The 16,539-nt window shown below is 44.3% G+C and overlaps 2 protein-coding genes across 12 annotated transcripts in view; both read left to right on the plus strand.

The window, feature by feature from the left end:
• LRRFIP1 (LRR binding FLII interacting protein 1) overlaps positions 1-4,647 on the plus strand; it is a 108,901-nt gene extending 104,254 nt beyond the window's left edge. For all 5 annotated transcript variants that reach the window (XM_064718699.1, XM_064718696.1, XM_064718697.1 and 2 more), the window contains 2 exons: positions 470-574; positions 1,844-4,647. In XM_064718699.1, the coding sequence (XP_064574769.1) occupies positions 470-574; positions 1,844-1,954 (216 nt within the window). In that variant the 3' untranslated portion in view covers positions 1,955-4,647. The remainder of the gene's footprint in view (positions 1-469; positions 575-1,843) is intronic.
• A 1,972-nt stretch (positions 4,648-6,619) lies between these two features.
• On the plus strand, positions 6,620-16,407 carry RBM44 (RNA binding motif protein 44). Of its 7 annotated transcripts, none has more exons than XM_064718642.1 (14): positions 6,620-6,649; positions 8,201-8,943; positions 9,051-9,094; positions 9,663-9,839; positions 10,175-10,349; positions 10,454-10,479; positions 10,960-11,007; positions 11,346-11,418; positions 11,729-11,819; positions 12,176-12,307; positions 12,962-13,035; positions 14,379-14,524; positions 14,623-14,769; positions 15,394-16,407. In XM_064718642.1, the coding sequence occupies exons 2-13, from the start codon at positions 8,275-8,277 to the stop codon at positions 14,762-14,764; spliced, it is 1,797 nt and encodes a 598-aa protein (XP_064574712.1). In that variant the 5' UTR covers positions 6,620-6,649; positions 8,201-8,274; the 3' UTR covers positions 14,765-14,769; positions 15,394-16,407. The 7 variants fall into 7 exon arrangements, with proteins under 7 accessions (XP_064574712.1, XP_064574713.1, XP_064574708.1 ...); XM_064718643.1 differs by having other exon boundaries at positions 6,624-6,649; positions 8,205-8,943; XM_064718638.1 differs by lacking the exon at positions 6,620-6,649 and adding an exon at positions 6,684-6,853.
• Positions 16,408-16,539: the final 132 nt, after the last annotated feature.

The following is a 16,539-nucleotide window of genomic DNA, read 5'->3' on the forward strand; positions in this document are numbered from 1 at the left end:
ATGAGGGCCACTATGACATTTATGTATGGGGAAGAAGGAATATATTATTCCTCTGTGCTGAGGGAAGAATGGTCAAAACCAAAAGTACCTGATGAACTCTGCTGAACATTTCCTTAGCATAGCTGTCAACAGGTTTTAAATGGTTCCCAGCAGATGGAGATGGAGTTTACACACAGCTGTTCCGATTTGATTGTTTGCTCTTGTCCAAGGTACATCAGCAACGCTCTTGCTAAGAGAAATGTAGTCAATGGACTGTATTTTTTCTTGCTGGAAGCATATTAAATATGGATGTGTACAAAAGGTCAGCAGTAAATTACTGTTGCCAGGCTTCCTTGGTGTTTTCTTCCCTTTTATTTTATCAAAGAGGAGTTAGCATCTCTCTGGTTATTCCTTGAGTACTAGTGGAGGACTAAAGCTTCAGAGTAACTTCTTGGCACAGCTTCTCATCCCAACCTTTGCCTTCACTCAGGTAATACGACTGGAAGGCCAGGTAGCCCGCTACAAAACTGCTGCTGAGAATGCTGAGCGAATAGAGGATGAACTGAAGGCAGAGAAACGCAAACTGCAGAGAGAGGTAACTCCCGCTGCACGCTGTCACAGCTCAGCCTGCTCCTGTGGGGGAAACCTGCTTCCCTGGGTGTTTTAGGGGAGGAACACCTTTCTTGGCACAGCAAGGGATGAGCATCTCATTGCTGTAGTGCATTATTTCCTCCTTATAAGTGTGCCACCAAGTTTTCAGCACTCAGACTGGAGGAACAGTCACGGCTGTGAGCTCCCACTGCATTTTCACTGTTCCTTCCCAACCTGACTTGCTCAAGGGATGTGAGTTGTTGCTCCCACTGCCTTTTCACTGTTCCTTCCCAACCTGACTTGCTCAAGGGATGTGAGTTGTTCTTTGTGAGCCTGTTTGCCTTGCCCTGCCAATCTGTTCAGGCCTGTCTGGGGTGGTGTGGCTGTGCACAGGCTCTGACCGTGCCTCTGTCTCCTTAGAGCCTGAATACCTTCATCAGCTTCTCTCTCACTGCCTCCAGAGGGGCTTCTTTGATTTTTTTTCCCAGTATGACTCCTTGCTTATTCTAAATATCCTTCTGCTTTGCTACCTATAAATATTGTTCTGTGCAGTCCAGCTCTCTCTCCCTACCCCGATCTCATGGATACATTCCAGCAGAATGAACATTACCCCTGGTGTCTAGGACAACATTTGTTCTCAGAAAGAAGTAAAACTGAATGTCAAAACTCACCTGAGAGAGCAAAACTCTGACTGCATAGAGCACATCCGTGCAGCTATCCTGAATAATAATAATAATAAATAATAAATAATTATAAAGAATAAATAATTCACCTCTGCCTTCCCCAGCCTGTGCTGCAGATTTATGGTCTGCCTCTTTATGCTTATGCAGGGTTTTATAGGAAACTGAGGCTGTGGATAGAGTTCTAGGAACCAGAAACACAAAAGCTGGGCAGTGAGACAGGGGTACATCACCCAGAGCCTCGTGCTTCTGGATTGAGGGAAATTCTGTGATTCTCTGGGTATCTCTTGCTCCACAGGAGTAACCTTCTGTCCATGGTGACTGCCTCAAGCCAAATCTGGACTTGGGAGACCGCATTTCTTCTTACCTCGGTCTTTTCTGTTCAGCATTCTGTAAATACCCTGGGTTCTTGGCAGTGTACTTAAACATTCATGTGTGTGGCCTGCAAAGCAGTTTAATGCTGTTAAAGGAATTTTCAGCTGCTTTGTGTTCTGAGTTAGTGTGGTCAGTTAGCCTTGACAACCACAGACCTTGCTGTGCCTTTGCAAAGGGATAACACGGTGAAATTCACGGTGTTTTTCTGCTTCCTTCAGCTCCGTTCAGCACTGGACAAAACCGAGGAGCTGGAGGTCAGCAACGGCCACCTGGTGAAGCGACTGGAGAAGATGAAGGCCAACCGGAGCGCTCTGCTGTCCCAGCAATAGCCAGCCCTTCCCGCTGCTCGGAAGCGGAATGCCGCCGCTGCCCGGGACGCTTGGTGCCACCGCCTCCCGAGACCAGGCCGCCCCAGCTCCTGCTCCGTGCCTCCCCACGCAGATCCCAGCCTGCTGCACTACATCCATAGGAGGAGTGATGTGATGTGATGTGATGTGATGATCCACGTGGCTGTGCCCCGCGGGAGCCCTTGCACGCCGAGCTCTGGGGGGCGCTCCAAGTACAACGCCTAAGAAGCACATGGAATTCTCCATCCTGAGGGCACAGCAGCCATTTATTGCCGTTTAAAACGGCACTCAAAGAAAACACTTGGTGACTGGAATTTTTGTTGTCTTGCTGAAAATTTTAAAACGAACACTGTAAGTTTTGGGACTTTTCTCATGACAGTATCTGTAATTTAGTGACTACGGTAGAGTTATTCATAGTAGGTTTTTCATTTACAAATCACTGTGGAACCACAAGCCATTACAAAGCAAAACTCCTTCAGTGGAAACCATGGAAGAAGATGGTCTTGGAAGCAAAAGTGACCTTAAATGACTTTGCCAATAAAACAAATGTGTTTGGAGGGATTTTTGCACCAGTAGAATCGTGAGACTCTTTTATTTCAGGGTAAATAGGCAATAGCTTCATTGAATTTTCAATTTTTATTTGTATTATTTAATCCCTGCTCTTGGAGTCGAAGTAAATGACTTTTAAAGGATGTAAGGTTGCATTAATAAACCAGCATAAGGCCGTGTTTTCAGAAATGGTGGGGTTTGCACTTGGGTCACTCTCTTCGGTGCATTTATCAAAGCAAGTGTCATTTGCTTAAACATAATATGTAATGGGTTTTTTACATCAGAAACTATCTACCGGTCCATGACCTACTAGGAAACGATGCCGCTACGAAATCCAAGTCTGATTTTTAAAAGAATAACTGCTAAGTAAAGAAGCACTTTAGAAAATATTACTGCATATGGGTTTTCTACAGCTACGGAAGTAGCGAGTTGTCTCCATCTAGGATCACCGCGGAGGTTTCCCATTCTCCCGCAGAGCAGCGCAACCCAGTGAATGCTGCGGGCGATCCTTGCGTGTGTAACGGTGGCACACGGCCGGCACTACAGCTCTGCTTCACCAGAACTCATTCTGAATGTACTACTCAAAGGAGAGCAGCAGCTACCCCAGGAACAAGGCTGCCCGTCCCACCTCAGCCCTAACAGGAAAGCCGGCGCCTCTGCTATCCGCTCGCGCGGTGGAGCAGCGTCTCCTGTCCCCTTGTGGCTGCCTCAAGAGCTTCTACCAAGCCAAATCAACGCCCAGGAGATCACATTTCTTCCTAACTCGGCCTTCAGACCCTGCAATCCAGGTCTTTCCCCAGCCTCCTCCTCGCAGACGGGAGGTTAGAGCAGGAACCGCTGCTGTTTCCAACACAAGGGGATCTCTGGTATCTTCCTCGAGCACCTTCGCGAATTCAGTAAACCAAAACTGCTGTCTGAATGTGTTTCTCTGGTTTGGCTAGGAAACAACACCCTCGTCTTCATCTCTTCCAAGTGCACAAGGAAAATTTAGGAATGAAGTACTGAAATTATTATTCCAGGAAAAGGATGAAGAAGGCTTTTTTTTGTGCCCTTGGGGAATTAAGTATGTCCTTGTTGATGAAATGTGGTGAAACGTGGGTTGGAAGGAATATTTTTAAATTAAATTTCCACTCCAGTTAGGGCTTTGGGTTTTTGGGTTTTTTAATTGTTTTTGAGAGGAACATTCAGGTGCAGAGCCAGGTTTCTTGTGGAATACCTCAAAATGGCTGTGGATACCAATTTACAATTTTCTGTGCATGACTTGTGTAATTTCTGGTGTACAAAGCCTCGGGGGCCTAAAAAACAAGCAAAGGGATTTTCAGAATGCAAACAAAGATGCTAAAATACAACATCTTACCAGTGGTAAGGTGTGTGATTGCCACCAGTCATCACTTCATTTGTGGCAGCAGTGCAAGCTGCCTCTCCTGGCAGGGCTCAGGAGAAACAACCCAGCAACCAAGCGTTGGTCCAAAAGGCAAAAAAATAACACTTTGTTCATCAAAAAGGGATGTGTTTATCATTTGGAAGTAGATTTCATCTCACACCCCATAAGCATCGACCTCATGACGGAAATCAGATGTGTATTTCACCCTGGATATGCTCTTAGTAGAAACCTTTGTGTGTAATAAAGTAGGTGAATGTTGAAGCCACATTTCCTCCCTCCCTCTCCCCTAACTTTCAGTATGACTTAGCGTTAGAATAAGGGAAGAAAAAGAACTGGTTGGTTTACTGCAAACTGTTCTATGTTTTTCTGTGAAGAATGTACAACAACAGGGCTTTGAATGGTGATAATAGCACATGTCCCAGTCCTAAAATTTGAGCACCAAACGAGAGAACCTCAGTGCCCTGAGAGTGGGGCTGAGGTGGCGGCAGCCGGGCGAGGAACAGCTCCTGGGGGAACCAGGACAGGTTTTCCTACAACTTCTGTTTCAATTTCCTATCCTCTGTTTTATTTTTAAATGTTACATGATTTTTATCGCTTGCAAATGGAATGCTACCTGAAATGTTTTTGGTTTTGTTTTTGTTGGGTTTTTTTTCCCCCCAGTCGCTCTGTTAGGAAATGTGAGCCTGGAAAAGGAAATCCATTATGAGCAGAACTCGCCAATAAAATGTCACTTGTTTGGGTAGTTTTTATGGAGTGGTCTGTCCATGCTGATGTTACCAGTACAGGTTCTCTTGGAAAATACAGAAAATTCAGGGTGATACGGGTCTAACAGCTCGTTTTTCTTTTCAAAACATTGCTGCAGGATCACACAGAACATGAGCAACACTGGTCGGGACATGTACAAATTCAGGGGCTTGTGTGACTGAGGGCACTGGTGTGAGATGTACCTCCAAATATCAGTGTTTTTTGTGGCAGAATGTGACATGCACCTCCAAATTTCAGCATTTTAATAGTCAAGTGCACTTGGGTAGTAGGAGGACAGAGACAGTCCCCCATCAGGAGAAATTTGAATGGTGTTGCTAATTGGATTCATTCTCCAATTTTATTTATGGTGAACACAGAGGTAACCCACACAGTAGCTTTCCCTGAAGAATCCTTCACGAAGACTCCTTCACAACAGGAGGCAGCTTGGTTCATAAAAAATACACTGTTCTAGTATTAAATGCCCTCTTGCCCTGATGCGTTGCCAGAACACTCACTTAAGTGAAAAAGACTAAGCAGGAGGGGAGTGCTTGTCTTCACTTTAGATGCTCTAAACCATCGTATGTCTCTGAAGATTAGTTTTAGGCAACTGAGTGGTGTTTTACACACTTCATTATGACCTTTACACATGTGTTTAAATGAAGAAGCAGAGCCCCTTGCCCAAGTAGCATGGACCTGTGTGGCAGGTAGGTTTGTCTGCGCTCCTTCAGCCTGGAAACTTTCAGGTAGGTTTTAATGTGTGCCAAAGGAGGTTAGAGCTGCATATTAGGAGAACTTCCCTCAAAGGGTGGGTTGGGCACTGAACAGGCTCCCCAGTGACTAGTCACAGCCCCAAAGTAGAGTTCAAGGAGCTGCCAGAGTTTGGTCAATGCTCTGAGGCACAGGGTGAGATTAGTGGGGTGTTCTGTGCATGGCTGGGGGTTGGACTCCAAGATCCTCGTGGGTCCCTTGCGGCACAGGATAATTCTGTGAGTCTGTAGTAGCCGTACAAGAGCTGCTGCTCTCCCTCCCCGCTGGCCGCGCTTTGGTCTGTCAGTGCTCGGCGGCGGGAGAGCCGTGAGGGGAGAGGAGGGACCGTGAGGCGACAGAAGGGACTGTGAGGAGAGAGAAGGGTTCGTGAGAGGAGATAAAGGATCATGAGGGGACAAAAGGATCCGTGGGCAGAGAAGGGTCCGTGAGGGGACAAAAGGGTCTGTGGGGGGAGAGAAGGGACCGTGAGGGGACAGAAGGGATCATGAGGGGAGAGAAGGGACCGTGAGGGAACCAAAGGGTCTGTGGGGGGAGAGAAGGGACCGTGAGGGGAGAAAAGGGTCTGTGAGGGGAGAGCAGGGACCGTGGAGGGAGAGAAGGGACCCAGAGGAAAGAGACCGTGAGGGAAGAGAAGGGACCATGAGGGGAGAGCAGAGACCGTGAGGGGAGAGAAGGTACCGTGAGGGGACAGAAAGGACGGTGAGGAGGGATAAAGGACCATAAGGAGAGAGAAGGGACCGTGGGAGGAGAGAAGGGTCAGTGAGGGGACAAAAGGGTCTGTGAAGGGAGAGCCGTGAGGGGACACGGCAGTACTGCTTCTGAAGGAATATGGCTGTACTGGCTCTGAGGGAACACGGCGGCCGCGCCTTTGAGGAGATGCGGCGGTACTGTCTCTGAGGGGATATGGCGGCACCACCTTTGAGGGGATACAGCGGTACGATACTGGGGAATATGACGGTACCGCCTTTGAGGGCATACAGCGGCACCAATTCTGGGGAAATATGGCGGTACCGCCTCCGAGGGGACACAGCGACCCCATTGTTGAGGGGCGGGGAGGAGGAGCCCGGGTAGTGGGGGCCGCAGCGGCCCGGGACTTCGTGCGCGGCGCGACGCAATGAGCGCGGGGCGCGGCTGGGCCGTGGCCGGTAGCGGGCGGGGCTCGTGAGGGCGGGCGACCGGAGCGGCCTGGGGCTTGTGTGGGCGCGACCGGAGCGAGCCCGGGGTTTTATGTGGTGTGTGACCGGAGCGGGCCCGGGACTTTGTGCGGGCGGCGACCGGAGCGGGCCCGGGGCTTCGTGTGGGCCGTGGCCGGAGCGGGCCCGGGGCTTCGTGCGGGCGGCGACCGGAGCGAGCCCGGGGCTTCGTGTGGGCCGCGACCGGAGCGGGCCCGGGGCTTCGTGCGGGCGGCGACCGGAGCGAGCCCGGGGTTTCGTGTGGTGTGTGACCGGAGCGGGCCCGGGGTTTCGTGTGGTGTGTGACCGGAGCGGGCCCGGGGTTTCGTGTGGTGTGTGACCGGAGCGGGCCCGGGGCTTCGTGCGGGCGGCGGGGCCGCGCCTCAGCCTGCCCTGGAGCTGCGGTGAGACGCCGTTCTCCGGTCTGAGGGTTTCTCCTGGGCGAGCGGGAGCACCGGGCTGCCCTCAGGGCTCCCGGGGCGGGCTCGGCTGTGGTTCAGCGTTTGGTTGTGTCACTAACAGCGACAAGGAGGGGTTATTGTACCTTATCTGTGGTGTGGAGGTGTTTTGGTTCTTGTTCTCAAGGGAAAAATGAGGGGGAAAAGTCACTTCTCTGTAGTAATAATGTGATTTCTGTACAGGCATCTGGGATGTGCTTTGGCAGCGTTCGGCTTCTTAATTCCACAGAGGTGCTCAAGCTTTAGTTAGGTGGTGAAAGTAGTTAGTGTAGTAAAAAAGGACAACGTTTTTGAGGCAAAAACAACTGTAGAAGTGTGTAATTAAACGGTGGAAGTGTTCAAGACCAGGTTGGAGGGGGCTTGGAGCAGCCTGGGCTAGTGGAAGGCTTGAATGTTTGAACATTTGAATATTAATCCTTATTCCTTCCCATCCCCTGGGGAAGGGCTGTCAGAGACAGTGACTGGAATTGGGATGTGTCATTTAAGTAGTTTAGAAAGCAGACATAATTGAGAAATACAGCTAATGCTTTTATGTATTCCTTTCTTTGTTAGAAGTTTCTGAGGGAAGGCAGAGAAGAATTGACAATATTTCTAAGAAACAAGCTTCACAGGGAGCATCTTCCATCCCTCCATGCTTTCTCTCTGCTTTTTGTTGGTGCTTGTTACCAAACTGGGTTTGCTGCAAGTTCAGAGGAGGTGCATTGCTTTAGTGTGGTGAATTGCACAGCTTCTTTCTGTTGCTAAATGACTTTCCTATGTTCCTTTATAACTGATGGAAAGGATTCTTGGGGTTTTGTCCCTGGTAAGTTTCTTAATTCTGGAGAAGCAAGAAGAGGAATATGCTTTGATTTCCCCCTTGTCCAACACCCAAGGGGGGTTTTAGTTTTTGGGAGGCACAGAGCTCAAGCTTCACCTCTTCCTTAATAGAAGCAACCTATATTTTAACCCTTTGTGTGCTGTATGGTGTCACAGGGATTCCACCAATTCAGAAATCAGCTCTTGGGATTTCTTTAGGAAGGTGCTGTAGAATTCCTCTGTGCATACAGTAGGTGAAAAGAGGATGGTTAATTTAATTATCAAATTAATTTAATGTATTTTTTTTGTCCTTCTGTATGCTATGGAGCATCTTGAACTTCTCTTCATTTTTATTAAGGCAGGAAGAGCCAAGCCAGTGACTTTGAGTTGTGTGATTCCCTCTGAGGAGCAGCAGGAGCTCGTGTTGGTGCCATGGAAGTGGAGAAGAGCAGCAGGAGGAGCTGCTTCACTCAGACCTCCTGCCTGGGTGCAGATTTAGGGGAGGACTCCCAGCTGGAGTATCTCAGTGCTCACGAGGAGTACGAGGAGGAGAAGAGCAACTGGAGTGAGTTTTCTGAGCAGGAGGAGGTTGCAGAGGTGAAGGCCGTGCCACCCCAAATCACAGCAGGGGAAGAAGATTCTGGAAAGAGCCTCAGACCCAGCCAGAGCGTAGCAGTGGAGCCAGACAGAGAGGAGGCCCAGCCCTGCAAACACGGAGAGCCCTCCTACTTCAGCAGCTGTGAAAAACCAGCTCATGGCACCAGCAGCACTGCAGGGGATGCTGAAACCCAGCTCCCAGCCCCTGAAATCCTCCCTGGCAAGAACCCTGTGGAAGCTGCAGATAAATCCTCTGCTGGGAGGCCAGAGCGTGGTGAATCCCTGAGGAGTGTCCCCAGTGTGGCTGTGGCTGCTGCCTCTGATCCCAGAGCTGCATTCCCAGCCAGCAGAGGCAGCAGTGCCCAGGTGTGTCTGTGCTCCAGGGCAGTGAGCACAGAGGTGACCGTGGTGAGCAGAGCTCGTGTGGGGTGGCAGGGTCAGACCTCTGTGGATGCTGCTTCCAACACGGAATGCTCCACAGGAGCTCTCAGCTCACACCTGCAGGTCAGTGACACAAACCAAGAAGGGCCAGCTTGACACAACTTTCATTGATTTTGACTCCATGGGTGTTAATCTGTAAGTTTTGACTTCTTTTTTTTCTTTTTGAAAAGGAGGAATTCAAAGATCATCTTGGTTGGAAGACAGGCACCAACAGGTGGGTCAGGAGTTGTTCTTGGTTTTGGAATTTGAGATCCTGCATCAGAGGTTTTTTCATGTTTTCTGTGGCTTGGCAAAACTGATGGTATTAAAAGCTTGCTGGGCACCAGTTTGTGCTGCAGGGGCTTGAACAGGTGAGAAGAGTGAGCTGAACACTTCCTGAAGTTGAACAAAGACCAAAGCAGCCTTCTTCTACAGATCTCCAGAGATCCTTTCCAACCTAAACTATTCCTGTGTTCATTCCTAAACTGTTCCTATTCCTAAACTCTATGGCTGTGGAAACAAAATAAGTATGTTTGTAGATCCACAGCATTGCCAAGTTTCTTTTTGTTCTTAAGGCTTCACTTTCTGAATAGAAATTATGATGTGCTTGTGCAGTTCCCACCTCTCTGATAAAACTGACTGTAATCCTCACAGTTATTATTGTGGGCTAAACAGGATTTTCCTTAAATCATACCAGAAATAGCTTCTGGCTATTTGAAGCTCTTTGCTTCAAAATAAAACACCTCAAACAAAATCTTGAAGGCCCAAATAATTATTCTGTTATTGTGATTATTATTTTAAAGGTCAGCACATCCCAACAAGCAAACTGGGAAGAATTGTGGATCGAGCTGCTGTCAGAACATCCTGCAGAGAGCGATTGAAGCAGAGCTGCAGCTCCTGGCCATCCATTACGAGATGTGCTACCAGCACTGCTTGAAGGTTTATGAGCTGGCTTTGGAGGAAAACACCTGTCTTGGGAGGCACGTGCTCCAATCTCCTTTAAAATAAAATGGGTGACTGGTTAGCAGGGAAAAAATTGCCAAATGGTGCTGGTAGATTCTATAGGAGTGTTTATAATTAGTGGTGTTATCCCCAGGCTTTATTTCCAGCCTTAATTTTTTTTTTTTTTTGTAGCATTCACAGTCCTAAAATCCTGCTTTTTCCCAGGAATAAAACTCAAGTTCATTCAGTTAATTCATGTTGTATATACTATAATCTTAGAGAGGAATCTTTAAACCCTGTAAAATCTTTGGGCATCTCCAGAAGCTGTAAAATCAATGAAATGTCTCAATTGATGTTGCTTTCTTATCCATAGCTGTGAGAAGAAGGCTGAGTTATATTCATCTCTGCTGCTGGCTTTGGATGAACTGGACAATAATTACAGCACCATGAGAAAGGAAATAAACATGGGCACGCCTTTAAATGAACTTCCACCACTGTCAGTTGAGCTGAAGTTTCCCCCCCTCTCTTCCTTCTACATTGCCTCCAAGGTAACTTCTTAACTGTTTCATGCTTTTCATAGAAATTGTTTTATAATTAAGATAATTATACTTAAATCCTTAAATCTTTCTCCTTTTTTTTTTTTTTTTGACAGTTTTTCAGAAAGATTCTTTACTCTGAGTAAGTAGTTTTCATTTGTTGTTGTACTTACCAAGTTAACTGGGGAATGAACATATAAGATGTTAAACCTATAATTTCTTTATTTCAGGATGCATTTTGTTGTTTCAGGCTGTTTAGCTGAAACATCAACGTTGCCCTGTGGGTACAATGGTTTTATTTTAAGGGCATTTTTCCTCTGTGGTGTTCTAATATGGAAAGCAGGGAGTATCTTTACTATATTTATAGTAAAAGTTATCAATTTACAGGTCATTTTCCCTGGTTCCCTGCTTTCACTTCTAAAAATCTTTGTCTACAGTTAAAATGGCACTGAGCAACAAAAAACTCCCCAAAAAATCCCACACCACAAAAACCCAAAAAGACTTTGCTGCCAGCAGAGATAATATTAAGCATACAGATAATAGTAAAAGATAACTTGAAACTGTTTTGCCAAGATTATCATTCAGATATGAAAAATGATAGAAAAATAACTTCTTATTTCAGGCAGGTACATGACAGAACACGTTCAGCGACCCCATCCAGTGACTCTCTGTAAGTGGAGATGAAAACAAATCTGGCAGTAAGTTTTTACTGAACTGGGTTAACTGCCAGAGACTGCTTGAAGCTTCCTGTTGAGCATGAGTGAAGTTAATCAAGAAAAAGCAAAGGCAGTTGTTTTGTTTTGTAAAAATTAGTCAAAGTTGCACAGGTGTTTTAAATTGTAAGGAATACATCTGAACATCACACAGAAAACCATTAAGATATAATGAAAATAGCCAAAATGTATTAATTATGTTAATTTTACTGTGAGCTTCTGGAAATATTTGAATTACTGTAGAACTTAAAATTGTTGTCCCATATTTTGTATGAAATTCTTGGATGTGTTTTAGTGATCTTTCAGGTGAAGGGAAAGCTGACTTTGAAGAACCAAAACAGCAAGAAAAGGGGATTTCTGTCAATATGGTAGGGAATTCTTCACTCCTGGGTTTTGGAGATGGTCATGCTGAGAAGTATTTTCTCCTTTTAGGTGCCTGCAAATGTGATCAGAGTCTTCAGGGCTCTCAGCCTGGGGTCTTCTGCCTCTGACTGCAAATGCAGCTCTTATGTTCACAATTTTAATTGCCCTTTCAAAATAAAATAACTTGGGGGTTCTTAAGGATGACCAGCAGATTTAACTTTTTTAAATTCAACCGCTTCATGGGCTGATATCCTGAAAAATAACTTACTTATAATCAGGTGGGAGTGCTGTGATGTAACTGAAATATGTTTGTAGGACAACTCACAGACTGATGGTGATCAGCCAGGTGACTCTGCTTCCCCTGAGAGGTGGGAAGAACTGATTAAAGATCAGGCTCTGGAACGTGGTGAGTGATCTCCTTGTAAAATAATCTTCATTTGTGAACTAAGCTCTCAGGGGAGGAAGGAAACCGTGTGTAAAACATGAGTATGGTAACACAGCTGCCCTTTCTGTGATGGAATTTTTATATATCAGCTATCAATGTTTATTAATAAGTAATAACAGCTCTATATTAATTACTTACAGCTTTAAAAAAAGTTTCTACTTAAATTAGAATTCCAAACTAGTAATGTCACCTCTTGGAAATGTAGCACCAAGAGATGGAAGTAGCTGAAATCCTCTTCAGCACAGAAATTTGATACTCATTTATGTAGCATACCGTGATTTGAACTTTAACACTTGAATTTTATCCCAACTGCCAAGGCTGTGTAAAAAATGAGGAAGGAAGTGAGTATTGGTTTGATGCTAAGGAAGACTTGTCAGCGGCAGATATTTCAGTAATGTGCAAAGAAATGAAAAAGCAACAAGGAAAGCAAGACTCGATTGACTCAAGAGGTAAAGTTGTGTGCTTTAAGCTGATAAACCAAATCATGGTGTTTATTATTGGAGTGCTCTGTTCCTTCTCCAAGCTTAAGTAAACTGGGAATAAATGCCAGCTGGGGTTTCAGATTTATTTTCTCATTCTCTGGCAGTGAATCCTTGCACTCAGCTGAGTACAAGGATGTTCTTCGTCCATCTGTATTTTTCCTTGAAAACTTCACCTGCAGTGCTTGAACTCAAATTAATAAATACCCAGCCAATCACATAGATGGAAATCTTCCATTTTTTATTCTCCTCTTTCTTTTTGTGCTTCCTTCTGTGCTGAACTTTTCAGATACAAATGGTTTGTGTTTGGACACTTGAGTGCTGGGTGTGGTGAGAAGTGCCAGGGTGCTGAAGGCAGAGAGTTTGGGGGCTCTCTGTACCAGCCTTTGCACTGATACTGTTAATTCAGGGCTGTGTTTCCTTTTAAAATCTCAGGAAACACTCAGAGAAAAGATGTTCCACAAACTGAACTGCTGTGCTTCTCAGGACACTCATTTTCTGCTAGAAGATTCTCTTCTTTCCCTTAGTTTGTTCTAAGGTTTTCTGTCTGGGCTGTCCAAAATCTGCAGAGATGTCAGCCCAAGAACAGTTAGTAACTTTTTGCTTTCTTACATTTATTGTTAGAAGTGAAGATAGTCGTGAGTGGGAAGGAACATTCCTCTGTTCCTGTCGGTGACCCAAAGCCCTCAGTGCCTGAGGTAGGTCTGTTCTTAATTTGTAGTAGGAATTTCTTGCCTTTTTAAGGCTTCTTTCATACTCTGCATTTACTACCAAGTGCCCTGATCTGAAATCACCTACTCAACAGCTGGCACATTCTGTACTTGGAGATAATAAAAGGGGAAATAATTATTACTAACACTCCTTGTGTAGCAGACTAAGAGCTTTAAATCTTCTTGTCTCATAACATTTAATAGATAGAAAATTATGTCAGGCAAGGAAAATACCTTACAATTTGGTAATAAATTTGTGGCAGAAGAGTGAAAGCACCATTCTTTTCCCCCTGCATTAAACTATGTCAGTCCAGCTATTTTTTCTTAATTCTAGGACAGTTCGGAATTTCCCCGTTTGCACTAGATTTTTCATCTTGTAACATCTATTTTTTAATGTAAATGTCATGTGGCTTTATACAGGAAAGATTTTGGGGTAATGGATGGGAAGGAAACTCATGGATTTTCTAACATAAATCCAAGAAACTTCTACATTCAAAGAGAGAGTATTGTGTTGGCTTAGCATGGTCCTTGGAGAGTAAAGGGCAAATCAGTAATTGCTGGTGCTGCTCACATAAACCACACAGATTTGCTGTCCTTGGGGATCTCCCTTTAAACATGCTGCTCCTTTGGGAAATGGTAATTGCATCTAAGCTAAAATAAATCAGATCCAGTTATTTTACTTTATTAGAATAAAGCAGGAATAAGATGAGCTTTAAGGTGCCTTCCAACCCAAACCATTCTGTGGGTCTAGTATTTCATATTTAATTATATTTTAAATTTATTTTATTATATTTATAATATTCTGTATATTATGTATATTTTATATATATTATATTATATATTATATTTTAATATTTTATGTTTAATTCATTATAATTATCGTATTGTATATAATTATATATTATATTTATTATATTCTTTTTATAATTAATTATGTTTATTTTTATTTAATTATATTTAATTATCTTTTATATTAAAAATAAATAATAATGTATTAAATAATATATTATTTTTATATTTATAGTATTATATATAATTACATATATAATATATATTTCTATATATTATATATATTTATATTTTAGATTTATTTTATTATATTTATAGTATTATATATAATTATGTATATAATAATATAAATATGATATAGATATAAAATATAAATAAATATATTTGTATGGTTTATATTTAATTATGGTTATTATTATTATTGTTATTGTTGTTATTTTATATAATTATATTCTATATTTCTTTTCATAGGAAAGAGGTGTTGTATTACCTGTATGATACTTAACCCATGCATTTTTCCTCTTATTTTGATGCAATTCCAGGATCCTGGGGAAAATTCCCTGCAGAAAACATCCACTTGTTCATCTGTGAAGTCATCTTGTATCTTTGTTTCTCCTTATGCACTGAACTTGAGCAGCTTTACCAAGTTAGTAAGGAGACTTCAAGAAAAGCATCCCGAGTTCAGCAGGTCAGATATTCGGGTTATTTTCAGCCCTGATTTGTAACTAATCACTAAATGTGTGGCACAAAACGTGATGTTAACCTTTATTTCCTCACTTCCCACAGAGCTGAAATTGTGGGGGCTGTGCAGGAGGTGAGGAGAATGAACAAAGGAGTGCTGAGTGGCCTGGCCATCAGTGCTATTGAGGAGAAGGCCTCTGCCATTCTGAGGAGTTCCACACCCTACTCTCAGTTGGAGGAGCCCTGAGAAAGGTGAATATTCCAGCCTGAGGGGATAACCCACCCGGCGGCCTGACTGGGTTAATGCAGGGGGTGCCAGGGTGAATCCACTGGAGCAGTGCTCTGTAAGGACTGGGAGCTGTAAAACAGGGTGTACTGTATAAAACTGGTGGTTAATTACTGCATATGGGGATTTTGGAAGGAATTTGGAATGAGTTAGAGACTGCACCTCTGAGTTTTTAGATGATGTGGTTTATTTTTCTTCCATATGGATAGGAAGGGTGAGTTTGGCTCACACCTTTACTGCATGGTTCAGGAGGTCACAATGTGTTTAGTTATAACACTTTTTAAGGCTTTATTGACCAGTAAAACACTGTTAGCAAGGATATTTATGGTTTTGTCCCAGTTTTAAATATTTTGTCTTACAGACTCATGCTGCAGTGTAAGTTTTCTTTGCCAGTCATGTTATGACACACAAACCTAGAGTATTGCATTCTAAACTAACTACTTTTATTTTTTCTGCATCTTAAACTCTAAATTTTTTTATCTCTGCTTTAAACTATAAATCCACATTCTCACTTCTAGCACCTCAGTTTGGAAGCCTTTTCCAAGGTCTCAAATCAAATCCTGTGTTTAATTCTAAGCTTTGGCTTACAGGCCCAAAGTTCTGAGTGCTCCCTGCATTTTGGATTCCAACATCTGGAGTGCTTCGCTGCTGAACTGTGTGGAGAGCACAGTCACACACCTTCGGTGCACAGCTGACACCTACCGGCCAGGCCTTGTGTAGCCTCTGATCCATCCAGAAATCCCAGCCCTGGCTCCCTTCTGCATCCCAGCACTGATGGTTCCTGTCTGGGGGCTCCTTTCTGCATCCCAGCACTGATGGTTCCTGTCTGGGGGCTCCTTTCTGCATCCCAGCACTGATGGTTCCTGTCTGGGGGCTCCTTTCTGCATCCCAGCACTGATGGTTTCTGGGCTGGAAACCTGACACAACCAGACTGTGCCTTGTCTTTTTCTCACACCAATCCCTTTTGCACAATCTCGTGGCACTGCAGGAAGCTGCAGCGAGCTGAAGGTGTGAAATCACAGCCCAGAATCCCAAAAATTGTGCCTGTCCATCCTTGCTTTGGGTACCTCCTAGCAGTGCCACTGCCAGGTTTCCTGCAGAAAGGAAAAAGTCTATGTGTTAATCTCCTGTCTGACTTTCACAGGGCTGCAGATAGGGACAGGAACTCACCCCCAAAATGTTAAAATCTTATGTTTGAAAGCGTTTTCAGTCAGTAAGGTTTTAACAGCCTTGAAATGTGTTGTGCTTTCCTTGTGGAGTGATTGTTTGGTTTTCCAGTGGTGCGTGGGCTCCGTAGTCCTAATTGTTCCTATTACAGTATGTTTTTCCTGCTGTTTTGTGTGGGAGATGATGACTTATAATAATTTTATTTTCCTCATGAGGGAGGTGTGAAATGGCCAAGTCATTACTAAATAATGGGGAGAAAAAGAATCCCCATTTTCTATATTAAGGAACAAGTACACAATACATGTAAGAGAAGGTGATTCTGCTCAGAGCTCACCTACAGTTACTCAGTCTCTCTGTTGTACTTTGTTCTAGACCCTGCTGCAATTGTTGCTGGAAAGAACAGCCTTGTTTACTGTCAATAAAGGTTAACATTTGTTCTTCAAAATAGTTGGGCCCATGTTGTGCTGTTTGCAGACCTCTGCTGCCTCAGGGCTGCGGCTTTGGCCCGTGCTGCAGGTGAGGCCTCAGCTTTGGTGTTTTTGGGGCTGCCAAGATGGGAGCACTCCCAG

This window comes from Zonotrichia leucophrys, chromosome 7 (assembly GCF_028769735.1).
Source record: "Zonotrichia leucophrys gambelii isolate GWCS_2022_RI chromosome 7, RI_Zleu_2.0, whole genome shotgun sequence".
In the NCBI taxonomy this organism is placed as follows: domain Eukaryota; kingdom Metazoa; phylum Chordata; class Aves; order Passeriformes; family Passerellidae; genus Zonotrichia; species Zonotrichia leucophrys.

Coding starts and splice junctions, on each gene's coding strand:
- RBM44 (XM_064718642.1), top strand. CDS start 8,275: ATGGAAGTGGAGAAGAGCAGCAGGAGGAGCTGCTTCACTCAGACCTCC. Junction 11,820..12,175: donor AGATCAGGCTCTGGAACGTG/GTGAGTGATCTC, acceptor CCAACTGCCAAG/GCTGTGTAAAAAATGAGGAA. Junction 12,308..12,961: donor AGACTCGATTGACTCAAGAG/GTAAAGTTGTGT, acceptor ATTTATTGTTAG/AAGTGAAGATAGTCGTGAGT.